The 27,232-nt window shown below is 39.4% G+C and overlaps 1 protein-coding gene across 2 annotated transcripts; it reads right to left on the bottom strand.

Moving 5' to 3' along the window:
• Positions 1–884: 884 nt before the first annotated feature.
• Positions 885–27,232, bottom strand: cry2 (cryptochrome circadian regulator 2). 2 transcript variants are annotated; one of them, XM_030730808.1, is made up of 13 exons: positions 26,974–27,232; positions 23,664–23,772; positions 23,249–23,391; positions 18,887–19,074; positions 17,549–17,637; positions 16,188–16,328; positions 15,584–15,709; positions 15,127–15,312; positions 14,852–15,003; positions 10,443–10,645; positions 6,272–6,352; positions 5,693–6,168; positions 885–2,932 (listed from the first exon to the last, which is right to left on the bottom strand). In XM_030730808.1, exons 1-12 carry the CDS (start codon positions 27,129–27,131, stop codon positions 5,699–5,701), a joined length of 2,046 nt encoding a protein of 681 aa, XP_030586668.1. In that variant the 5' UTR covers positions 27,132–27,232; the 3' UTR covers positions 885–2,932; positions 5,693–5,698. The 2 variants fall into 2 exon arrangements, with proteins under 2 accessions (XP_030586668.1, XP_030586669.1); XM_030730809.1 differs by having other exon boundaries at positions 18,887–19,071.

The raw sequence follows: 27,232 nt of genomic DNA, 5'->3' as shown, positions 1-27,232 counted from the left end.
GATCTATTCATGAAAAGTAGCTCCCGTATTGATGCCATCTTAAAGTTATAGCTGCAGTAGCCACTGAATGATTTTAACAAACAAAAAAGCGAGAGAGACAAAACATTTTATCTGTATACATGATCTGTCTAGCTATAAGATACTCTATTAATGTGATTTTTTTTTCATAACATTTCCTAGCATTTCTTTTGGCAAAGTGATCAATTAATTAAGCACGCTTTATGCTTTTCTTTGTCCCACATGAAATTAGATTATTTGGGGGATTCTAAGACATTTAAAGTTGTCACCTCGGACAATAACAAATGTAGTATTTTTGTATGTTGTAGCATTCTGTTGACTAATAAAGAATCAGCAGATGGTGAATCAAGAGTGAAAACAATTATTTGAGGCTGATCGAATGTGTGGCAGTTCACTTATTTGTAGTGCTGCTGAACCTTTTGATCCAGATTGAGTTCAATTTTGCTGTTTACAAAGTGTTATTTTACAAAATTTTTGTTAAATTTTGTAAACTAACACTATTAATTTGAAAAGTAGCTTTTTTAACTGTTGGTTGAATGAAACAAGGCAATAACTGGAGGTTTTACTTTATTATTATTTGAATATCTCGGCGGTTGGGGGGGGGGGGGCGGGAGCCTATCCCAGCTGTCCCCCCTTCCCCCCGCGACCCTGAACAGGATGAGCGGAAGCGAATGGATGGATGGATGAATACCTCCAGGTTAAGAGTAAAAACGAGCTGTGGAATCACAACAGTTGACTAACAGTTGGATCTGCTGCTGCCCTCTATTGAACACTCTGTGTATGAGCCTTTGTGAAACTGAATAATATCTTTAGCAAAACAGACAGATTACCGTATTGAATATTTTATATACAAACTGATAAATATGTGAGGAGAACAACAAAACATTTATTTCCTTGGCACTCCAGTCACGCAAGCAGGATCTTAAGTTGCCAGATAGCAAAATGACTTTCCTCCATCACCGTCATCCCCTGCTTCATATTCATATTCAAACAGCAAATTCACAGCTTTCAGTGACTATAAAAATGTTATCTAATTCCGTAATTAGCATGGCTACTAGCAAAAATATCAGATATACTGGAAAACATTCATATTAGGCATTTTATTAAAAATTTTCAAACAGGTACTCCTTTATAAGAGCTTTCGCCACCTGAGTTTCAACAAGTGTTTCAATAAAATTAGTGTCTTCACCTTGAAGCCGAATGCTGGATTCAGACTAACGCTGAGAAAAAGCAAAAAAGATCAGATGATTTTGTGATCAACATAAAGAGAAAATATTTTCAGAGGTCTGTGTATTTTTTTGATTGGGAACAAAAAAGACTTAGTGCTTTTCTTCATCACACGTGGCTAATTTTTTTTTTTTTTAGTTCTTGTTCAAATCAAGCAGAAGTCACAATGAGCTCAGAGACAGTTTTGTGCAATTATTTGTTGACATTTCACGGACTAAATGAAATATCAACAGATCCTTAAATGTATAGCTTTTATGGGGGTTTTGAGTAATTGGGCTTTTGGCTGGTGGTTTCTTTGGGGTATGCTCAATTATAAAGTTTTCTGACTTTAAAAAAAAAAAAAATTATGCTTAATAGAAATAGATACATGTTTAAATGTATAGTTTTATTTTTTTAAAATGTAATTCAACTATGTGGTATATCAACTTAAATTCTTTAGGTGTTCGAACCTTAATACTTCGATTTTAACAGTTAGCTTTAACTTGCTCAAGTACACCTTTTTTTTTGCCTTTTTGCAAAGAAAATACGTTATATGAGAAAAGATGGTTTTTAAAAAAGGGTTAAAGTTATAATTTTATACAGTGCACAAAATAAAGCCAATAATCTATCGTTCGTTCCGAATCTACACACCTTTCAGGGGAATATTGGGCTGATATTGTAAAGTCTGAACATCAAGTCAGTAAAATCTGTCTGAAGCTTCTATTAGGTTGATCCCTGCTACATCAAATGAAGATAAAGTCCCAGAATAAGCTGTTCCTGACCACAGACTGTGTATAAAGATGGACTATTGAAAAACATAATCCTATTCTAAACCCAGAAGAGAAACAGGCTCAAACAGGCCTGCACATGTTTCATGAAACTGCCAAGAGAAAGATCATTTTTTACAATGAGCAACTGTCAAGCAGCAGGCCAGCAAGGAATTGATAAGCACAGAGGCATGATTCCTATAGACTAGACAGTTTGGTGCCATTTCTTAAGTGGAACTGGTTCTCCATGGTAAGTCAAGTGAACAGCTTGACTACTACTGTTTTGTCGGTTGTCAAGATGGCTGGGCTATGTCAGGTTTGGACTTCTATAGCAGACCTTCAATGTCACTTCCCCACCGTACTTTAGCTTTAATTGTGCAGTGAGTAGTGGCCTGTCATTCATCTTCAGTTAAAGTCAGCGATTCAGATAACTCATTAAACCCTGTAAAGCATAGTGAACAGGCTGCTGTATGAAAAGCTTCAATTAACCCAGAGGAGAGAGAGTCTCGTGCAGAAAGAAGACTGTGACACATTCAGTCCAAAGGGAAGAAAGAGAGGGTGATGTATGTGTTGTATGGCTTCAGTGCAAAGATTGAAATTGCTTCTTATTCACCAAGTATGTCTCTGAGGTGGAACTGTTCTGGAGTTTACTCATGTATACTGAAGAACTTCTGAAGGAAATGAGTCCTGATACTGTAATCGCTTTAAGTCGAGGAGCTTATAGAAATGCTCATATCCTAGTTTTTTTAGTATTTCTCCTGAAGTATAATGTAAATGCTTTTATAGTTTTTTTTTTTTTTTTTTACAGTTTTCACTTGGGTTGTATACATGCTTCTCTATGTACTTATACTGTCCACATATCCAGAACATTGTTCATTGTATGTCTTGATGTGTCCAGGTGTCCATGATGGATTTTTATACATTCTTCTCTTGCACTCCACCTGAAGACAAACCAAAGCAGGAAACATGTTTTAAAACCCTCAGGGAAGTAGGGTGTAATGAACAGGAAACGAACAGTTTGGTATATTTTTGGTAAAACAGAGGGGGAAAATGCACAAAAATAAAACTGGTCAAAAATAAAAACCTGTCCAAGTTCATGCTGTACACTGTAAAAAAATAAATAAAAAGACTAATCTGTTTACAATTATTTTATATCTGTAAGATAAATCAAAGACAACAAAAAACACAGTTTCAGGTAACCGAGCTTCTCTCACGCAACAACAACTGCTTTTCTTGTTATCTTTGCAAAAGTTTGTTATAGTTTTCACGGTAACGGACGCCCCTGGTACGCCACCAAACCATTCACATTTGGAATAATTTTTTCCTACTCAGCAACCTGAAGCTAGAGACACCAGCAACCATTGTTGCTCATCTTCCAGGGGTCAGACACAGAAACCCTAAAACTGCTGGCTAAGGATAAACAGATTTAAATAATAATTCACGCTGGCAATAACGAGATCCGGTTACGTCAATCGGAGGTCACTAAAGTTAATATTGAATTGTGTGTAACTTTGCAAAAACAATGTTGGACTCTAGTTTTCTCTGGTCCGCTCCCCAATTGGACCAGGAGTGACATTTTTAGCCGCATGTTCTCCTTAATTTTTTATAGGGCAAGTGACTATTTTTGTTAATTTCCACACACTTTATACATGATGCCCATCCCACACCTCAGTGAGGTTAAGAAGCATGTGGTCTTGAAGAATATGATCATGAAGAAATGACCTAGAGTTGTATGAAGTCACAACATATATGTTGTAATGTTCTAAAAAGTGATGTAATGTGTTGTAATGTTACTTAGAGCATGCCAGAGGTATTAAAAGTACTTCCTGCTTCCGAATTCAGGGCTGAGAATTTCACCGGTTCGCTATTGGAAATCTTTGCTTTCACTGCAATTAGCAAGCAGGCGTACACCCCGCGCACTCCACCCCGTCGCTGATACCAGACTGATTTGTTTTCTGCTAGATCGCTGCACTATAATATTATTTCACCACATTTTACAATCTACCACCGCGACGGCCAGTTTCATTCACAATGCGCATGTGTGATCTCACGAGAGCCCTGTTCACATTTGATTTTGTGAGGCTACAGAAAGCAAAATGGCGATCTGCGTTAAAGCGAGGGGGAAGAAGTGGAAAAGGGGAGCACAAATGACAATTTCAAACTTATTAAACATAAATTCCCAGGAGCTCAGTGTTGCCAACTTAGCGACTTTTCAGACCCCCCAGGGGTTTTTTAACAAAAAGGGAAAGGCGACAAATTTAACCACTTTTTCTGGTGACTTCGGCGACTTTTGGTGATAGCACAGAAAGCTGAAATCCTCCGCCAACATGGTGTTTCGTGTACACACAGCGCTCCTACCACATTCCCTTCATACGCTTCGGCATTTCCCGGACCTTGCTTTGGGCTTTCATGATGCATTTTTCTTCCTTACTCACCTCTCTTCACTGTCTATGTCAGGGGTGTCCAAGATCAAGGTCAAGTTTACTTATATAGCACATTTAAAACAACAAAGTTGACCAAAGTGGTGCATAATAAAGTATATAGTCCCATAAAAAGCAATGATCTAAAAGGATGTTAGACTGCAGCCAAATGCCAAGGAGAAGAAATGGCTTGCAGGCCCTGAGCTCAGATTTTATATGGTCTGCGCGTCTTGTCCATAAATGCGTTATTTTTGGCCGGCTGGCACAAGCAATGAATACAACTTAGCATGCAATTCCTCTTTTTAACTCATGGAAGCAGTGTCATGTAACAGCTGTCTGCTAACTGTGTCAAAAACCTCAAAAAGAAGAAGACTGAATGGGGGGGGGGGGGGGTCATAGGTGACAGTGTTGCCCACTTAGAGACTTTTCAGAACCCCTAGTGATTTCTTTTTTTTTTTTTTAAGTCAAATATTGACTACTAAGAAATTTCGCAACTTTTTCTGGTGACTTCGATGACTTTTGGAGACTCTGAGATAGCCTGGAAAGCCAAAAGCTGAATTTCTTAACAGACACCCTGTTTTGTGTACATACAGTACTCCCTTCATACATCCAGACTTCACTTCAGCACTGAAGAGAGACCCCCACCCCACCTGAGCACTCAAAGAGCTTATATATTTAGATGTTAGATTTAAGTCATTGCCATTGTGCACACAAGGCACACAATGAAATGATCGTTCCAGATCACTCATCCATAGACGAGAAAAAAGACAGATGAAGTGATGCACTCACTTTGTAGTGCCTACCAGACAAGCCTGTGAGGGCAGTGTTATGATCGGGGGTCGGCTGACTTCCCAAATATAATGTAAAAACAGGTTTTTCCACCAGTGGATATTTTTTCTTCCCTGATGGCATGGGCAAATTCCAAGTTGACAATGCCAGATTTCATCAGGATCAAACTGAGAAAGAGTGGTTCAGAGTTGGTCACGAGACATCATTTTCACACATGGAATTGTCTTTGTGCTGTGAACACATACCATGTGATGCTGTGTCTGACTCTCCCATCAGCAATACAAGATTTTGCAAAAGAAATGTATGAAACTGAATGGAAAGAGATGTGACATAGGCTTATCAAAATGATGCTACAGCGAATGCATGCTGTCATCAATCCAATGTCCAACGACATGCCCATGAGCTGGGCAGGGTATATGAAAAAAGGGATACAGGATTCTTCAGCAGACAACTTGACTTAACTTAAACATAAATAGACACTGAATGTTTCACCTTTTATCACTGCAGCTGTCTTGCTGTTTCTCCAGAAGTCTGATCATCGTCCTCCATTCTGTCCTTATTCTGCTCCACGTCCTCTTCCATCTTCTCCTCTCCTCCTGTTGCCTCCCTCTCCCGAGCAGCTAGAGTGCAGTACTGTCGCCCTCGCTGCCTATGGCCACGCCGCACCTTGCGGTTAAGGCCTTTTCTCTTCGGTCCTAATGATGATGACTGAGCCAGGGCGGTAGATGGACCGGGACAAGAAGAGGAAGGGGAAGACAGTTTAGACTTTGACAGGGGACTGAGGGCCAGTGTTGAGGACAAGGAGGGAGGATGAATGGGCTCAGCGTGAGAGCCTGAGGAGATGCAGGGAGCCTGGTCCGCCTGCTCTGGATGTTGGACTGATGTGGAGGATGTGCAGACTGTGAAAGAATCAGGAGCTTCAGAGCAGCCAGCTGCCTCTCTGTCAGCAGGAACTCTCAGAGGAGAATCTAAGAAAAGAATAAACAATAATCAGCAAGCTGTGCACAGATTATTTGTGAACATTCTCATTTTAACAGAGAAAATAAATCTTGGTTATATCTTTCCTCCGACCTGGGCCACTGCTGGTCTGGGACTCATCAGTCATCGGTGGCTCTGCTTCCTCCTGGATTGTCGGTACAGATGCTAGCAGACCTAACACACACACACACATACTTTATGAGTGCAATGTTAATTAAATGTCCTCCTTCATGTTAAAGGTTAAACCTTTTTATATTACCCCAAACATCCATTCTCTTCCGCTTAACTTGTTCAGGGTCAGCCTTTCCCAGCTGTCATAGGGTGAGAGGCAGGGTACACCCTGTACAGGTTGCCAGCCTGTCGCAGGGCTAAAACAGAGGGACAAACAACCATTCACACTCACATTCACATTCACACCTATGGGCAATTTAGAATCACCAATTAACTTAACCCCAGTAAGTGCATGACTTTGGACTGTGGTAGGAAACCAGAGTACCTGGAGAAAATCCATGCAAACATGGGGAGAATATTTGGAAATTAATCGTTCGCTCGTCTTTATTCCTAGATGTAGAAATGTGTTATAATCGGGGTGGCTGTGGCTCGGTTGGTAGAGCAGGTCACCTACTAACCAGAAGGTTGGTGGTTCGATTCTGGGCTGCATGGCAAAGTATCCTTGGGCAAGATACTGAACCCCAAGTTCAGTATCTTGTGAATGTTAGATAATAGGCACTTAGCTTAGCTACATATGGAAGTGCTTGTGTGAATATACATGTTGTATAAGTGCTTTGAGTGCTCAATTAGAGTAGAAAATCAGTGGAGGGAGAGAGGAAATGTGGGAAAGATACATGTGGGAAAATTGGCAACAGGCCGGGACTCGAACCCGCGCCACCCGCACCGCAACGAGGCATGTGTATGTAGTCGTTGGCTTCACCACTAAGCCATCTGGACACCCAAGACAAAAAAAGCGCTATTTAAGAACTAGTCTATTTAACAGTATATCTTGAATTAAAGCAGGCATGAAATAAACAAAAAACAAAGAAAAAGAGCAAAATTTTAGGCACCATTTTAACAGCTTTGTTTTCACAACTATGCTTCGCGTTGTCACGGTTGCTAGCTGATACACTGAGGTAAGGGCAGGCGACGCAGATACAGTGGCTTGCAAAAGTATTCATACCCCTTGAACTTTTCCATATTTTGTCACATTACAACCACAAACATAAATATATTTCACTGGAATTTAATGTGAAAGACCAACACACAGTGGTATACAATTGTGAAGTGGAAAGAAAATTATACATGATTCAAAACATTTTTTACAAATAAAAAACTGAAAAGTGTGGTGTGCAAAAGTATTGAGCCCCCCTGAGTCAATACTTTGTGGAACCACCTTTTGCTGCAGTTACAGCTGCAAGTCTTTTAGGGTATGTCTCCACCAGCTTTGCACATCTAGTGACTGAAATTTTTGCCCGTTCTTCTTTGCAAAACAGCTCAAGCTCAGTCAGATTAGATGGAGAGAGTTTGTGAACAGCAGTTTTCAGATCTTGCCACAAATTCTGGATTGGGTTTAGGTCTGGACTCTGACTGGGCCGTTCTAACACATGAATATGTTTGGTTTGAAACCATTCCATTGTAGCCCTGGCTTTATGTTTAGGGTCGTTGTCCTGCTGGAAGGTGAACCTCCGCCCCAGTCTCAAGTCTTTTGCAGACTCCAACAGGTTTTCCTCCAACATTGCCCTGTATTTGGCTCCATCCATCTTCCCATCAACTCTGACCAACTTCCCTGTCCCTGCTGAAGAGAAGCAGCCCCAGAGCATGATGCTGCCACCACCATATTTGACAGTGGGGATGGTGTGTTCAGAGTGATGTGCAGTGTTAATTCTCCGCCACACACAGCGTTTTGAATTTTGGTCAAAAAGTTCCATTTTGGTCTCATGTGACCAAAGCACCTTGTTCCACATGTTTGCTGTGTCTCCAACATGGCTTCTGGCAAACTGCAAACGGGACTTTTTATGGTTTTCTTTTAACAATGGCTTTCTTCTTCCACTCTTCCATAAAGACCACATTTGTGCAGTGCACGACTAATAGTTGTCCTGTGGACAGATTCCCCCACCTGAGCTGTGGATCTCTGCATTTGGTCCAGAGTCACCATGTGCCTCTTGGCTGCATCTCTGATCAGTGCTCTCCTTGTTCGGCCTGTAAGTTTAGGTGGACGGCCTTGTCTTGGTAGGTTTACAGTTGTGCCATACTCTTTCCATTTCCAGACAATGGATTGAACAGTGCTCTGTGAGATGTTCAAAGCTTGGAAAATCTTTTTATAGCCTAAGCCTGCTTTAAACTTCTTCACAACCTTATTCCTGACCTGTCTGCTGTGTTCTTTGGACTTCATGATGCTGTTTACTCCCCAATATTCTCTTAACCAACCTCTGAGGCCGTCACGGAGCAGCTGTATTTGTACTGTGATTAGATTACACACAGGTGGACTCTTTTTAGTCATTAGCAGTCATCAGGCAACTTCTCAATGCAGTTGGTTGCAATCAGAGAAAAGGGGGCTGAATACTTTTGCACACCACACTTTTCAGTTTTTTATTTGTAAAAAATGTTTTGAATCATGTATAATTTTCGTTCCACTTCACAATTGTAACCACTTTGTGTTGGTCTTTCACATTAAATTCCAGTGAAATATATTTATGTTTGTGGTTGTAATGTGACAAAATATGGAAAAGTTCAAGGGGTATGAATACTTTTGCAAGCCACTGTATAAAGGCTAGACAGTCCAGTTTCACAGCCACTCACTTCCAGCCTTTGCGGTCTTCGAAGGACCCAGTCTACGTCGAAGGATGTAGCCCCTGAATTTGGACATAACTCTGGACTCCTATGATGACTCACACGGTCAATAGTGGGTTAATGACCCTCACTTCCAATGCGACAGCCCCCACTGGGACTCTTCACCAGTTGTTCTAGAACTGAAGAAACCTCTTGGCGAAACTTCAAAAACCTAAACAAAGTCCAGATGCCTTCTTTTCAAGCTCTGATGAATTTTAGTAACTTTTATACAAAAATGTGTGTCATTTATTTTGAGAAACATTTTGGATTAAAAATGACTACGTGTTAAAGTATAACAAATTTCTGTTTCATAGTAATTTCTTGGCTCACCACCACATTGTTGTTGCATCACTGATTACATCCATAGGCTGGCAAAGTAAAGCCATTCATGCATCACTAGTAGCACCACACAATACTTGTTAAAACCACTGCTGCAGCATGTTCATGGATAAAGCCTGGTAAGTGCTCTGCATATGACTTATTTAGTGAGTCACAGATACACAACAGTAGCAGTACAGATGACAAGTTTAATGTTTAAAAGCACTGCCGCCATCTTGGATTGTTAAGTAGGTGCTGGTGGGGTGCTCCAACTTTCTGACCTGGAAATCTGATTTGAAACGGTGTTCCAAATGAAAATTCAGACTGGAAAAGTCTGATTTCAAACTTCAAATCGAAGACTGGGGTCATGTACTGGGCCAAACATATATTTAGTAAGAAAACATAACATAACAGACTTTGCCTTACAAACGTTATTCTTGCTTGTGACTTGTTTATAGTTTGACTCAGGGTACTTTACAGTAGATTACAGAGCGTGTGTCTGTGTTTTGTCATTCTGTTCAGTTAACATACAGACAGCTGCTGCTACCGTCTGTGAGGTGTACGCCTGACTTATGAAAACAGAAAAACATGTCTAACACAAAGGAGTCTATATTGGCCTTTCCCTTATGTTAATCCCCAGTACACTGAACAAGGGACTGTCAAAATAAAACAGGAAGTGACCAAACAAGACAGAAATGTAGAATTGACACAACACAAGGAATAGAATATGCAAGAGATAAGGGACGTGATCATTGAAGCCTCCCAATAGGACTACAGAGTCACAGGATGGAGCACCCTTAAGCACCCCATCCAGCAACTAAGAAGACTGAGTACTCTGCACTGTTATCTTGTACGTTAGCGCTCAGGGACCCACAGTGATGCCAGCCCAAGGAACTGAACCAGGGTCCTCTCAGTGATGAACCCTCTTCTTCGCCTCCAAGCCACCACTCCCCCGCTAACATCATTACTTTTAATAATAATAAAAATAAAAATTCATTATCATTTCAATTTAATTTTCCAAGCAAAGTAATCTTTTACTTATCTTATTGGGGTATTTTGCTGCTAGTTAACAACGCATTTGGGGACCCACTTTGCCCACTGAGTAAAGGGTGTGATAACTTACTGAGTCCTCTGTAATGGGAAAGCTGCTGGTAAACTTGTTTCATCCTCTCGATGTTGAGCCTGCTACTCTCTGCGTGATTGATCATGGGTTTGGGGTAATCCACTCCCACCACGCAGTTGGCTGCCTTCTGGAGCGACTCGGGGGCATTCCATGGCTCATAGATGTACCGGTTTGGGTAGTCCTTAAGGATGGGGACGTAATGTCTGCGGAGAATTCAAAAGCACATAACATGAACTTTAATATAGTATGCTTCTTACATTACAAATCCCTTTGAGTCAGACCATAGCTGAGCTTAAACATGCATTCTGAGTTTACAGCCATTTCATCCGTTTCACGTGAGTGGTCACAATTTCTGGTATTAGTTTAAACTGGACCTGCTGCTGTTTCATTGTAAAGATCTGCATCATCAAAGTGACTGCAGTTTATCTTGATATCACAACAGGTTTGCTCTTTTTAACCGAGAACACCACAATCAGACAGAAAGCATTTAATGTTGTCCCTTTCTTTTTCAAATTCCTGCTCAATGACAAACTCTCATATCACATTGACTGTTTAAGCACTATAGTATTGAAATAGGACAAAATGCACTATTTGGACTATATGGTATTAGGCCACACATCTTAATCTTTGAATTCATTTGTTTTCAGTCCCATTGCCACAGGTGTATAAATCAAGCTCCTAGCCATGCAGACTGTCTTTACAAATTTGCTTGTGGTCCTTTAACAAGACGCCACAAAACAAACAAATCAGTGCATGATTGAAATTTCTTCCAAATATTCTATGATCAATTATAACTGGTATTAATGCAAAGTGCATTTAGTGCATTGTTGCATTTAGGAACCACAGCAAATCACTCACAAAGTGGCAGACCATGAAAAGCAGTGTCATTGAGTGCTGCGGTGCATGTTACATAAAAGTCAGCAATGTTCCGCTGCCCTGGTGGTTCAGGGTTGCTGCTGGCTCTGGGGGGCATCCGTTTGTCCACACCTCAGAGGTTGGATTGATGTGGATGGATGTGTCTTTGTGCATTTTTCTTTGTGTGTGTATGGCTGGACCTGGGTCTGGGGCTTGTTGAGCCTTGGCCCCTGTGGGACATGACTGTGGATTGTGGGGGGATGCTCCTCCCTACTGCTTTCCACTAGTCATTGTGCCCCCAGGATGTGAATACTTGGCTGTTCCGGGGTGCATGGCTGAATTTTTTTTACCAGCTTCTTTGATGCCATGTGCCAACACAGTGCAGAGCAGCTGTCTAAATTCTACTCTCACAGAGGTAAATTGTCTTGTCAGCAGTTCACATCCTCACTGCATACAACTCTGGATATCGTGGCTTCTCTGAGAAAAAGAAGCTTCAATTCAGAAATGCTTGACGCACAGCTTAAAGCAAATAACTCATAAGCTTGAGTGGAAATAGCTTCTGTCTAATTGAGAAGACCTTCATTTAGCCTGGAAAGAGTTTGTTGCTCTATAAAAAAAGTGACATCTTAATATTCATCACTGATTGAAGAAAATATGAACAAGCCCAGGTTTCTTTTCAGTACTGTAGAGAGGCTGACAAAGAATCAGAGCTCTGTTGAACCGAGTGCTCCTTTAACCTTAACTAGTTATGACTTCAGGAAATTCTTCACAAATAAAAGTTTAACCATTAGAGAAAAAAATGATTCATAACAGACATATCTTTATGTAGTTACTTTCAATACTACTGATATTTATTTGGATTCTCTCTTGGATTGATCTGAATTAACTTCAATAGTTACTTCCTCCAAGCCATCAAGGTGTCTATTAGACCCCATTCCTACAAGAATGCTCAAAGAAGTCCTACCATTAATTAATGCTTTAATCTTAAATATGATCAATCAGTCTTTATTAATTGGCTATGTGCCAAAGGCCTTCAAGGTGGCAGTAATTAAACCATTATTTAAAAAGCCATCATTTTACAGAGCTATCTTAGCTAATTAAAAGCCAATGTCCAACTTTTCTTTTATCACAAAGTCCTTGAAAGAGTAGTTGTAAAACAGCAAGAGTTTCAGTCAGATTTCAAAATTCATCATAATACAGAAACATATATATTTTTACTAATATATATATTAGTAAAAATACTAATATATATATATATATATATATATATATATATATATATATTTTTTTTTTTTTTTTAGAAGGCATTGCATACATTTTCACTGCTGATTCATTGCAGACAGCTTTATCTATCCATGAAGCTAGATGACACACACCAATTAGTTAAAGTGCAGGAATGTCTTAAAGACATTAAGGCCTGAATGACCTCTAATTTCCTGCTTCTAAATTCAGATAAAACTGAGGTTATTGTAGTCAGCTCTACAAATCTATAATATCATTTTGACCAGGATATGTCCTTCAATGCATATAACAAACAAATCTGTAGGACTGCTTTCTTATATTTGGCCACTATTTCTAAAATTAGAAACATCCTTTCTCAGAGTGATGCTGAAAAGCTAATTCATGCATTTATTACTTCTAGGCTGGACTATTGTAATGCACTAACACACACACACACACTAAAATTGTGTTTATTTGCATTTGTGTTTTTTTAACGTGTTTTCTTACAGATACAGCAGTATGTGCTACTTTTTGCCAGCAAGCACAAACAATGGATACATCTCAGCATGCAGTTCCTCTTAACTCATGGAGGCAGCATCACGTAACAGATGTCTGCCAACTGCTTAAAAACCTCGAAAAGAAGATTGAATGATTGAATGAAAACATCGCCAAAGCAAGAGAAATGACTATGTTGATTATTTTTTTTAATAGAAGGCAAGTTTATTAAAGACTCCCATCCATCCACCTATCCATTCACTTATCCTGTTCAGAGTCGTGGGGGGGCTGGAGCCTATCCCAGCTGACATAAGGCGAGAGGCAGGGTACACCCTGTACAGGTCGCTAGCCTGTCGCAGGGCCAACACAGAGAGATGAACAACATCCACACTCACATTCATGCTCTCATTCACATCTATGGGCAATTTAGAGTTTCCAATTAACCTAACCCCAGTAAGTGCATGTCTTTTGGACTGTGGGAGGAAACTGGAGTTCCCAGAGAAAACCCACGCAGACACGGGGAGAACATGCAAACTCCACAGAGAGAGAGAGAGGGAGGGGCCTGGGCCAAGGTGGAATCGAACCCAGGCCTTCCCAATAGTATTCTAACTGAATACCAGCACTGCTGCCTCACAGTTAGAATACAGTTTATTAAAGACTGTGTTATGAAAATAGCAGAACACATTTTCCCCGAGAAAAAAAGTAGAGTTTACTAGTGTTTGTCTGGCTTGGAACGCTGTGGCATGCAGAATTGAAGAGCTATCATCACATGTTAACAGATGACTGGGAGACAAGTCGACAAACTTTGAATTTTGTTTTTTTCGTTAGCCTTCAAAGAAAAGATGTTGTAGAGAGCCAACTATTTGAACAAAGCTGCAACTTTTCCAAAGGCACAAATGGAGCCCTGCACCACACACTACCCAGCTCTGCAGGATGTCATGATTAGCAGTACGGGTGCACAAACAAAGGGGTATATACAGCAGTCATCGCATCCCTCGCTGGCAAGTTTAACATTCGTTTTGGGGATTTGGGGAATTTTGCTGCTATTGCTGCTATCAGGGTAAAAACTCTCATTGACATTAAAAATATATTTTTAGAGAGACCTGGCCATGGGGCTGCAGAAGTTGCAACAAATATAAAATCACAGTTCTGTAAAGATATTTACAGAGGTCAAAAAGGTCTGGATTGATTATAATGTAGATTATTTCACTTCAAATTGCCGCTACCAGGTGACTGCGAGGCAGTTCCCAGCCACTGGGAGTCGCTCTGCTTCTCCTGGGGCATATCTACTGTCCACTATAAAACTACTGTGATTGGCCTGTTCACTACTATTGAGTCCTCCTGTGAATTTCTGGTTAGTTTTCGCCGCAGTAACAATCAGGAATAAAAAAATCAAAGCATCAATAGAAAGACTCACAAATTCCTGGAGGGAGACTGCTGAAACTATCAGAATGGACATGAAGGAATAAACAAAGTTTGAAACAACAACAACAATAAAACACTTATATTTACAGCCCAAAAAAAAAAAAAAAAACTGGCCGCAAAGAGGGAGTTTGAGAGAAGAGATTAAGGAGAGACCTTACGGATTCCTTTGGGACCGGAGGAAGGATTCCTGTGCTACAGTTGCATATTCTGTTTGCCCTGAGCTCTGTAAATAAACTTTGTCTACGTTTTTCCAGAGTCCTGCCTTTTGAGTCCACCTGGCCACCGGTCATGACATGGGGATTAATTCAGCAGTGAGGGACAGCAGCCCCATTCAGTTAAGCCTCATGACTTCAGTTGAAAAAGGAGCCTGCAGGGTTTAACATGCAAGTAATAAGTGTGATGTTAGGAGATACCTGATGTAGTCTCCTGACGGGTCAGTTCTCCTTCCAAAGCCAACAGGACAGTAGCAGTGGAAGAACTGCTGAAAGAAGGCACTACAGGACAACCACATCCAACTGCCAGCATTCACACTCCAGTCTGCATCCAGCAGCAGTTCCTCAAATACCTGCAGGAACACAGAACCAAAATACAGACTTCAGGGAGCACTGTCACTGTCTTCAAAAGTCAGTTTACATGTGTGCAACCTAAGAGACAACAGATTTAAGACTGAAAGACCAGACTGTCCTACCTTCATGCCACTCTCCCAGCTGATCCACAAGTCTCCCCTGGTGAGGAAGCAGGCCACAGCGTGCCGCGCAAGGTGGTGGATCCAGCCCTCTTGTCTCAGCTGTGTCATGATGGCGTCGATCCAAGGGAACCCAGTCCGACCCTCAGCCCACTTGGCCAGTGCTTCTGGGTTCTGGTCCCATGGGATCTGGAAACAAACACAGTAAATTTTTCAGTGTTTACATATACGTTTAGGCTGACAAACGTGTTACCTGTACTTATAAGTTGAGAAATTAACTTTTTAATATCTCCCAGCTGTATTTACCTGGAATACCTGGTTCCAAAATTGATAAATACAACTGTTTATCTGAGCTTTTCTTTGGCTTCATGTAAAATGTCAGTGTCTGATATTATATCCACAGACAAGTGCTGATGACCAATAACACTCATTTACACATCTCCACCCTGCAAAGGTTCACCTGGACACAGATGGGGTTTCCATCCATATGATCAAAGTTTGGGTTGTTGGTGGCTGCAGTGTAAAAGAATTCCCTCCATAAGAGCTGGCCAAACAGGGACAGAGGAGGACTGCAGCGTTTACGGACCTGATGGAGAGAGGCGGTTAAAAAACAAAACAAAAACGAGATCAGAAAGAAACACAAACAAGATACAAATCACACTTGCTACATTGTATCCCCTCACATTTAATGTGTTAAGACCCCCACCACCAGGTTTATGGTATTATTAAAGAGTTGATTTAAACCTCAAATATGCACACCAAACATCTGTTCTCTCATACCATAGATCACTTCATTTAAAGGGGACTCGTTTTGGGGCTGGAAATTCTCCCAGTGCAGTAAAAAAAAAAAAAAAAAAAAAAAAAAAAAACCCCAATATGAATTTAAGTCAATTCAATACTTTTTTATGCTTTTAAGTAAATATGAAGATATTTGATCCCACCCTGTGCTTGTTTTGAGGTTATTTTTTTTCCTTAACCCACTGTAAACTTTTTGTTTAAAGTATTTGGTAGATTCTGATAGGGTTTTTTTTTAATTTATTATTATTATATATATGGGACAGTACCTTCATGTAAAGCTCTCTGAGGTTGTAGTACAAAACTCTACAGGACAAACACCCGAAACGCAGGTAGGGGCTGAGGCCCGTAGGATTGGCATACAGAGAGCAGGTGTTAACACGGGGGTTCTCCAAGCTGGTTACCCACACCTGAAGAGACAGATACCATCATCATCATCATCATCATCATCATCAAGATGACTCTCCATCACATGAAAGAAATTTCATGTGATGAAAAATTTAATAATTCAATAAAACTTGAGGCTGAACCTAAATGTTATGATCCTACAGTCACTATGACAACAAGTACTTTGTTATATTCTTTACAACCCAAGAAGGCTGGAAAAAAAGTTACTTTTGTAAAATTTTTCCAAATGAAATCTACAGGAAAATAAAACTCAGATCAGTAGGCTGTGTCACGTTCAAGTATCTCAGTCTTGTTAACAAGTGGTGTGAAAGTGGACTGGGAGATTAGCAGACAGATGAACAGAGCGTGAAGGCAAAGCTGTCAAATTACTGGTAAATCTATTTTCTTAGCTTAACCTGTGGGTAGTGACTGAAAGATTAAGATTACGGATAACCTGCCTCTTATTCCCTACCTGCCTCTAGCTTCTGATGGGTGGAGCTGCAGCGTTTTGCCCTCATTGGTAAGTACGTTCCATGACACAGACACAAACATGACAAACACCCACTCAATCACAACTCAACAAAATTGTTGGTGTGCGTAACATGCTTTGTTAGTTTTGTTTTTCACACACAAATTTATTTTTGCAAGTATTGATAGTATTTTTTTATGTTAAAGTGATGAACTATCTGATTAATAGACTTGTGCTCTTTCCCCCTTTTTTTTTTTCTCTCCTTTTTTTGCTCCCTTTCTCTCTCCCTTTTTCTTTTCTTTATTTTCCTTTTCTTCAGCCTGTCAGCTCTGGCTGTTACATTGTATGTGAAAAAATAACTCAGATAAATAAAATAAAGGGTTAAAACATCAACAAGAAGAGCCTATTGAGAACCTATAGAGCTCATCTTGAAATAGCAAATATGTTTGGCACAACAACGCATTCAGATCACAGTTCTGCTTGCAAGATCTACCAGACATGACAGGCTTTAAAAAAAAAAAAAAAGATTACGGATAAAAGCAATAAAAAGTTATTCTTCCAAAGGTTGTCTGTGTTCATGCTCAGAGATGAAATTAGGAACTCATTCATTCATGAGGGGCTCAGAGTAATGCCACTGTTCCTCTGCACTGAAAGGCTAGATGAGGTGAGGATACCTCCCAAATATCTTCTTGGTGAAGTCCTTCAGGCATGCCTAACTGGAACATGCTGAAGAGATTGTATCTCTTGGGACTCTGACATTGACTCATGCTTTACCTTTTTGTCCAGATGTTTACTGAGTCTGTCCAATGCCTCTGATTCTCCTCCACGCCATACAGCTGGACGTAAACCATCTGTCCTGAAACCTGGGCACATGAAAATCAGTTCAAATACAAAGCAGCTATTTTTTGAACCAAACCTTCATCGCTAGCTGTTCTCTACTACATGGAGGATTCATACACCAAAGTCAACTTAATAATGTGGCATTTTAATATGGCTCTAATACGGCTATCTAATGATAGCTAAATATGTAACTTTAATTAGATTTTTAAACTAAATCTAGCAGGATTCACCCGGTGCTGCACCATGCTGAGGTCGTCTTGCGCTGGGCTGAGAATTTCACCAGTTTGCTATCTGAACTGTTCAATCATTGCAATTAGCAAGCGGGCACGCACCCCACACTCCGCGCTGATTTCTTTCCCCCTCTGGCTAGATTGCTGCACTATAGTATTATTTCACCACAATTTGCAATCCACCACTGGGCACGGCCAGATTCATTTTACAGTGTGTCCATGTGATCTTGCGTCTTGTTCACGCTTCATTTTGCAGTGCAAAATAGTGACCAGTGTGAAACAGAGGGGGAAGCAGAGGAAGAAGGGAGCTCAAAGGACAATTTTGGGCTTCCCAGGAGCTTATCTTATTTCTTGTCTTCGTAGACTCACAAGGATAGCACACTGACGTGTTACTTAAGGGATGTTTAGTAACAACAGCTGCAGGTAAACGTGCATCTTATTCTCAGGGCATCGTAACACAGACTAGAGGGATCCACACTCCCTATCATCATAAAGTCACAGGGTCCAATCAGATTCAGGTGCCCTCAATGGCCTGTAGGACCAACCATTATCACAGAATATTACATACATAGTATTATCCAACTGTTCACCATCACTGAATTAGCAAGCTGGCACAACATTTAGCGTTTTGCATTAGCCCCCACCCCCAACACACGTGTGCCAGGCCAAAATTATTTTTCTGGCTAGAACCCTGTCTAGCTTAAAGGACCGTCCATTAGTACAGAATGTTTCATACAGTGCAGGCAGTACTGTGCAGGCTTGAAACCTACTTAGGAAATTGAAATTACTGAGCCAGGGTTATAATGCTGTTTCTAATGAAGAGTTCAGTGAATGTAGAAGTTTAATTGTTTATCTTTTTTTTCTTTCAATTGCAAATAAAACTCAGGGAAGCAGTTATAGTTATCAAGCAGACTGATTTCAGAACATTTACAATTAAAGAATTTGTAAATATGGGACAATTAAAGTATTTATTAGTCTTAAAACCAGATTTAAACCTAAATGTTTAAGAAAAACTTTAACGGAAAACATAAATTATGCATACCCAGTTCTTCCAATGAAGGTATACTGTATAGCTGGTCGTGGTTGTCAGCTATTTTGGTGCAACATTTGTCCATCTGTTCCTGGGTGACAAGAGGCAGAGGTCTCCTAGGCAACTCCAGTCTGCTCACAATAGTCTGAAAGCGCTTAAAGGTCAGAGGAGGACTGTTGTTGTTCATCTCTATTATCCTGCAGTAAAACAGAAAAGGGAGAAAAGTAGAGCAATACACAGCACAGCACAACATTTCTGTAACAGCTCACAGTTACCTTACCCTGACATGTTCTTATGAACATTAAAAAAAAGCAGACCAAACCTTTTAATAGAACGCGTGTGCTACAGTTTCATTAAATGTTATATAGAAGGTAATTTTTAGCCAACAAGACTAAGACAAAGCAGGACAGAACTAAAACAAAATTTTTGTAAATGTACACTTGTTAGAGAATCACAGTAAATAAAACAATGGCTTCACTGTCTATCTTTACAACGAATCATCCACATTATTCAGCTGTTACAGTATTTAGAAAAAAGAAATCTACTAAAATTATAGTTTTCTACTAAAACTAACAATAAATTTTTATGTAATCATTTTGAAATTTCAATCCTACAGAAAAGATATCAGCAGCAAATTTTCAGTTTTCATTGCAGACCCAGATATTACATTAAAGTTGGAGATAATATAGTTTCAATAACAAATAAATATTATTTTTTCTGGCATGACACATCCATAAATAACCCCCGTACAATTTATAGTTCTTACCCTATCCAAATCATTGAATTCAGGTGTTCAATTCTCTTCTATGGCCAGAGCCGTATGAAATCAAGGACCTAAGCCACAAGTCCAGTCGTGAAATTTCCTCACTACTAAATATTCCACAGAATTATAACAAAGTGGAAGCAACTGGGAATGACAGCAACTCAACCACAAAGTAGTAGGTCACATTTAAAAAAAAAAAAAAAGAGCAGGGTCACCAAGTTTCTGCAGAGTCAATTGCTATATGGCCTTCAGATTAGCTCAATAACAGTGTGTAGAGAGCTTCCATGGAATGGGTTCCCATGGCTGAGTGCTCCATGGGCTGTGGCTCAGGTTATAGAAAAGGTCATCTACTAATCAAAAAGTTGGTGGTTAGATCCCTGGCTGCTCCAGTATGCATGCCAAACTATCCTTGGGCAAGATACTGAACCCTGAGTAGCTCCTGATATATTCATCGGCGTGTGAATGTGTGTACAAATGTTAGACAGAAAGCACTTAGCTGTAGAAGTGCTTGTATGAATGGGTGAATGAAGACATGTTGTTTAAAGATCTTGAGTGCTCAAAAGTGCTATAAGAACCAGTCCATTTACCAAGTGCAATACAAAGCGTTGGATGCAGCAGTGTAAAGCACGCCACCACTGGACTCTAGAGCAGTGGACACGTTCTCTGGAATGACGAATCATGCTTCTCTGTGTGGTAATCCAAGGGATGAGTAGAATGGGAGGCAGAGCCTTCAGCTTTCAGGCGCCTCTTCTGTGGAACCAGCTTCCAGCTTGGATTCGGGAGACAGACACCCTCTCTATTTTTAAGATTAGGCTTAAAACTTTCCTTTATGATAAAGCTTATAGTTAGGGCTGGATCAGGTGACCCTGAACCATCCCTTAGTTATGCTGCTATAGGCCTAGTCTGCTGGGGGGTTCACATAATGCACTGTTTCTTTTCATTCACCTTATTTACTTTGTTTATACTCCACTCTGCATTTAATCATTAATTGATATTAATCTCTGGCTCTCTTCCACAGCATGTCTTTCTCTCCCCTCAGCCCAACCGGTCGCGGGAGATGACCCCCCCTCCCTGAGCCTGGTTCTGCTGGAGGTTTCTTCCTGTTAAAAGGGAGTTTTTCCTTTCCACTGTCACCAAGTGCTGCTCATAGGGGGTCGTTTTGACTGTTGGGTTTTCTCTGTATTATTGTAGGGTCTTTACCCACAATACAAAGCGCCTTGAGGCGACAGTTTGTTGTGATTTGGCGCTATATAAATAAAATTGAATTGAATTGAATTGAATTGATGAGTCTGGGTTTGGCGGTTGCCAGGAGAAAGGTAGTCTTCCTGTTCCAACATGAATGAGCACAAATGCACAAACCAAGGTCCATAAAGACATGGATGTGGGAGTTTATTGTGGAAGACCTTGACTGGCTTGCACAGATTCCTGACTTCAACCCAACAGAACACCTTTGGGGTGAATCAGAGCAGAAAGTGGGAGCCACGCCTTCTCATCCAACATTAGTGTGTGACCTCAGAAATGCACTTCTGGAAGAATGGTCACAAATTCCCATAAACACATTTCTAAACTTTGTGGAAAGCCTTCCCAGAAGAGTTGAAGCTGTTAAAACTGCAGAAGGTGTGCCAACATCAGATTAAACCTTGTGAATTAAGAATAGGATGTCATTCAAGTTCATATGCGTGTGAAGGTAGACGTGCATATTTTTGGAAATATAGTGTAATTGCTGAGTAATGGCTAGTCAAGGTAGTCTGGCTGGTAGCTTCTTTAATGTTCCTGGAATAATTAGTGAACTTAGAAAACTGTTTTGAATTTGAATCTGAACCTTTGCAGGCTGTTTTGTCAATGCAGCAGTATTAATAGTTTCCCCTCAATATACAACTTGTCTATATCCCCTTTGGTAGCATGTATACAAACGTGTACATCACTTTCTACTTTTATATACTGTACCGTAATATTCATTCGCTGACACCTCCTACCTAAAAAGATTATGTAGGCATAAGATGAATTTTTTTCCACCAAAATTTATGTATCATGACTGATGGGGATATCTGTAATGTTGTTCAGGTTCAGCGGTTAGTGTACTTGGAACAGGGAGGCCTCCCTATTGGCAGATTCCATGTACTAAGTTGAAACGGCACCTGTGCACAATGACCAATTTAAACCATGGAGCTGAGCGCGTGTGCACAGAGCTAAGCTTCTTTCCACCCAGGCATACAGCATGCTTACACTCAGGCCTGTACCAGTATTATGTAATGTTGCAGCACTGTAGCATGACATAATACAGTGCTGTCACACTGACTAAAAGATGTTTGTATATGGAAGTCCCTAACTCTTACTCACTGAACCACTTGATCCAAGTGCACTGGACAGTAACAAGAGTCTATTTGGGAGCTCTGGTCTGTGTGTGTGTGTGTGTGTGTGTGTGTGTGTGTGTGTGTGTGTGTGTGTGTGTGTGTGTGTGTGTGTGTGTGTGTGTGTGTGTGTGTGTGTGTGATGACGACTAAAGGGACTTTCCTGGATGTTGTGGACTATTGGTGATTTCAAAATCACATAAATGCACATTTTTTTTTATTCCTTATTTCTACTGGTGTAACAAATGACATTTTAGACTTTTCACAATTCCCTTTTTGCAATCTAACAAACAAGAAAAAACAACCAATTTATTCACATTAACACATACTTCATTGAACTAGCATCACCTGAACCCAAGTATGGATTACTGAACAGGGTTTCAGGCCACAGACTCTCTGAATGAAGTATGGTTTCATAGCTTCCTGGCATTTCAATGGGATATACTGGGGAATTACTTCTGATGTCAGGTAGCAAGAGCAGCCATGTTTAATCAACTAGCTAACTAACTGCAAACATTCCCATAGATGGACAATGACTTGAATATAGTACGTGCATAAGTCCCCGAGACCTTCTTAAGGAAGAGGAATGGATTATTTTTTAAATGGCAAAGTCACTCACTCGACTTCAGCTTTTATGAGCATGACAGAACTTTACATGAATACAAAGGGTATAAATACTCACAATAAAGCATAAACTAAAGGTAGCAGCAGACAATTCTGCCACACTAGCTCAATGGAGGAAACTCAGCTATGAGTTCCAGACTTCAGAAAGTCATTGACTGCAAAGGATTGACATCCTAGTATTAAAAATAATCCTTGTATTTATAATTATATTAGTATGTCCAATTACTGTCAGGCTGGTAAAAAAAAAAAAGCTGTAATCCCTAAACGGTTGAAGGTGAAAATCTAAATTTTAATTCACAATTGCTTCATTTTAAATCCACCGTGTTGTTGTATGGTATCAATATTCTGTCAATTAGCAAACTGAAAAATAACGGATTAACAAGTTTAAATTGATACTCGAGTCAACAAGCTTGCTAGCAAATGGCTACGGCAGACTAGAAAGAAATATCCATTGCCTTTTGTTGAGGGAACAGCCTTTTAAAATGACTTTTCAAAGACCTGTTAATAAAGGGTTCCTGCCATATACAAGAATGGACAACTGAAATAGGAAATAAGAGGCTAAATGGAGTTGCACAATACAAAAGTTAAGGGTAGGTATTCCACCACAAATAGACTAATTCTATGGAAAACACTAACCTATCTAAGTTGTAGAGGGTATGCGAGTTTCTGACAATGGTTTCCACTCCAAATTCTTGGGCCATCTTGATAATTGCACCATCCCTCTCTTTCCCATAAGGCTCTGGGTCATATTCAAAGGTCAGCCTGGTCACGTTCCACTCCTACGGCAAGGAAGAAACAGGAAAACAATGTAAAATAGTAACAACAATGATCAAGTTACTGTCTACCATATCGTCTATCTATTTACAATCCATTTAAACAGGTAGCTAAATAAACGGTTAATGATAGCTAAAAATATTCAAGATTAAATACTTCCAAAACTAAACTAAATCTAGCTAAAAAAAAATTCCGTTAGCTGAAGTTAAACTGTAACCCTGAACTGTGCTAGTGCACGAAAAGTAAGAGAGGAAAGGTGATGTGCACGACTACAGACCTTAAAAAGCCTGGGGAAGACATCGGTAGGCTGCCCTCTGACTACAAAAAGCCTAGAGTTGAGTTTCTTGAGACTGCTGTCCAGGTCCTCCAGAGCCTCCAACAAAAACCTGCTCACACATAAACATGAGGGAAACATCATCATTCAGAAATATTATCCACGTACAACTGTGTGAATCATTCATCGAGTAACTCAAGAAACTCTGGAAAAAAAATTCATCAATCAGGGTTCTAGCCAGCGGTTGAGGAGTTCACCTGTTCGCTATCGAAACTCTTCTATCAATGAAATTAACGTTTATTTTGTTGTAACTTTTTTACTCTAATTTAGTTAGTTTTAATTAGTTTTTAGAGGGGTTTTGCTTGTTTTTATTAGTTTTTTATGCTTGGTTTTAGTTTAATTTTCATTTGTTCTAGTATTAGTTTTTCATGCTTTATTTTTCAGGTGCACAATTAAAGGTGCAAGAGTAACTATTGTGTAACAAGACCTCAAAAATTATACCATAATTATTTTTTATTCAATAACTGTTCACAAGAACACAAGAAATATGCATAACACTGAGGATACACATAAAGAAAAATCCAATAATTCCCTGAATAAACTCTGAAAAATATTAATAAAAATATTTAAATCATAAAATTAGGAATAAATTAGAAATGAAATAGAAAAAATGTAAATATAACATCTGCAGGTTTTCTGAATTTAAAAAAGCACTTTTATATTCAGTGATTTTTATCACTAAGTATTTATGACAATCTTTAACACAAAAATGAACAAAATTTACAAATTAAAATAAGAAAATGCAATAAGCTCATCTACTTTATTTTCTTTTAACAGCAAAACTGTATACTAAAATTATAGATCCATGCTTATTGAATACAATAAAAATTTATGATTAAAAAGGTAAAACAACAACAAAAAAAAAACTATATCCAACTTTTGTAAAGTGCTTTATAAAATAAATGTATTATTACTACACAAAAAAGGGGGACAAGAAGCATAAATGCTAAATTAGACTCATGGTTTCTGACACTTTTGGATAATTAAAATATGGCTGGGTCAAAGTGACTCAGGAACATCATTCCTGCTGCTGAGAAAAGAACAAAATAGGATGGTTAAAAGACCTAAAACTGTAAATTAACTTTAATGTGTTTTAAATCCACCGGCTATATCACGTGGAATAAACACACGAAGAAGGTCATGTGACTTCTGAGATAGACCAACTTCCACTATGGAGTTCTGGAACAAGTTGAGGTATGGCGGCACCCTCTTGCCTGCAGCCAGGTACTCTTGAGGGTGCCGCCATTTTAAACGCTCAGCATTGCAGTGATGCTGCCGTGGAAGATAAAGCTCTGCTTTCCACAGTCTGCATTCAACCTTATTTTTATTTTCTGTGAAATGCTCCCACACCTTTGACAGTCTGTCTCCATTTTCTTTCATTTTCCTCCACCCTCCTCTCTGTTCCACCATCGTTATGTTGTTCTGTTACTTTCTTCTTCTTCCTTAGTACTGTTGTTGTTGGCAAACAACGGAGGCAATACTGCCACATATTATCCTGTGGTCTATTGCAGTTACAAAATCACATAAGTGGTTTTAGAATATGACACGTTGACAATTTAAATTCCACGTTGACTAATTTTGGTAGTCAACATCACTGATTATACCAACGAATCGTTGAAGCCCTAGTCTAAAGGGAGGCATGGGGTGTACTAGACCACATTTATTTCAAGGCTTTAGTAACATTATTTAGCTGATTTAGTTTAATATAAATAAGTTATATTAATTAAATTCTATTCATATTTTTAATTTAAAAGTTTTTTTTTCCTTTGGGAAAAGTTTGGTTTCGGAGAGAATTTGAGCATTCTTTGAATCATTTTTGTTGACAAGTGGTTGAGTAATTAATAGTTAATTAATGGTTAAACATACATTTGATGACAGCTTTCTGTTTGCCATACTTCTGCCTCTCTTTCCTGAAAATTTCATTCAAATTACTTTAAAAATCAGAGGAAAAATGTGAACTTTTCTGTGTGTAATCTTTTCCAATTTTCCGAGATTTTTTTTTTTTTTTTTTTTTGAGTAAAAAAAAAAATACATGGGCCAGTAAAACTCTGACCTACTGACCCTGTGCTGTTAGGCTGGATACTGAATTATTATTAACATCTGCATCACCAAAATGTCTGTTTTCTGCAGCAGGAAATCCTTCAAAACACAGGGCAAACCTGAGAACCTGAGAATGCTGATATGCTCACTTAATTGCAGCCACCACAATCTCCTACAACCACACATACATAAGCACCTTGAGGCGACTGTTTGCTGTGATTTGGTGCTATATAAATAAAAAATTGAATTAAATTGAATACTCCCTCATTCACTAGCACATTTAAACCCATAGACACACACATGCATGCACACACACATAAACACACACGAACACACACAAAAACTGTCAGAACTCTGTTATTGCTTCCTACTAATCTCAGAAAACAGTCCAAGACGACAGAGTAAAGGCTATTATATTTTATTTTTCTTTATTTTAGGTTGTATATTTACATTACTAAGCATTGCTAACTTGATCACTTTCAGTCTCCTGATGTTGCCTTTTGCACAGACCTCATCTTGGCATTCCTTTGACTTTTCTTTGGGAAAAGTTTAGTTTTAATGAGAATCTGAGCATTCTTTGAGCCATTTTTGTTGACGGGTGGTTGAGTAAATAATGGTTAAACATACATTTGATGACACTGATAGTCATACTTCTGCCTCTCTTTCCTGAAAATTTCATTCAAATGTCTTTAAAATCTGAGGGAAAATGTTAACTTTTATGCGTGTAATCCACTTTTAAGATCACAATTTCCCATTGATCATAATCGTAAAACAATGCATGCTATAGTAGTTAATCGGTTGTAATTTCATTATTGCTTGGGCTATTGGTGTGGTTTTGGTATCATAATGTATCTTTATCCATGCTCTGTTTTCAGATATAACCGCAAACACACCAATTTTAAGGAATTCTGATAGTTTCCATGAATGCCGAACAAAATAGTGTATAGTGTTAATTGTATTTATTTTTTTAAGTGGAAATACCTGGCTGATATACGACAATAACTTAAAATTGTGCATTTCTTCAACGGCGCTCAGCACGGCCATTTTAAGCTAGCCATTAAGCTAGCTAAATGACGTGGAGCGCAGGCCCGAGTATAAACTTCAAGCGCAGCACATTTAGAGTGGATTGTACAAACAGCGAACGACTTCATATTTCACTGGGTTAAACCAGCCTTTGATTACCCTAAAGCTGTCACAAAAGCAACTCACAAACCTCCATCGGTTGATTCCCACGTTAGCAGATCCAGCAAACCATGGGTCTAGAATATAAACACAGCGCACTGTGTCCGCTCCATTCAGGGCCTCCTGCAGCGCCGGATTATCGTGCAACCGCAGACCTTTACGAAACCAGTGAACTGAATTTACCACCATGTTTACTTATTCCATCGTTACAGTAACATCCAGAAATAGTAGCCAAAATGAAGCAAAACTGTTAAAATCGATGACAGCTCCACGGACTCCAGACAAACTTT

Source organism: Archocentrus centrarchus, chromosome 6 (genome assembly GCF_007364275.1).
Source record: "Archocentrus centrarchus isolate MPI-CPG fArcCen1 chromosome 6, fArcCen1, whole genome shotgun sequence".
Taxonomy (NCBI): domain Eukaryota; kingdom Metazoa; phylum Chordata; class Actinopteri; order Cichliformes; family Cichlidae; genus Archocentrus; species Archocentrus centrarchus.
Note: the sequence above shows the minus strand (reverse complement) of the source record. Positions and strands in the feature narration are given on the sequence as shown.

What these genes read in the sequence shown, in the direction of transcription:
- cry2 (XM_030730808.1), bottom strand. Translation starts at nt 27,131, where the DNA reads ATGGTGGTAAATTCAGTTCACTGGTTTCGTAAAGGTCTGCGGTTGCAC. An exon ending in ACCTTCATTGGAAGAACTGG is followed by an intron (nt 17,638 to 18,886) that starts GTATGCATAATT and finishes TCATGTGCCCAG; the next exon opens with GTTTCAGGACAGATGGTTTA. An exon ending in GCTGGGAGAGTGGCATGAAG is followed by an intron (nt 15,004 to 15,126) that starts GTAGGACAGTCT and finishes GTGTTCCTGCAG; the next exon opens with GTATTTGAGGAACTGCTGCT.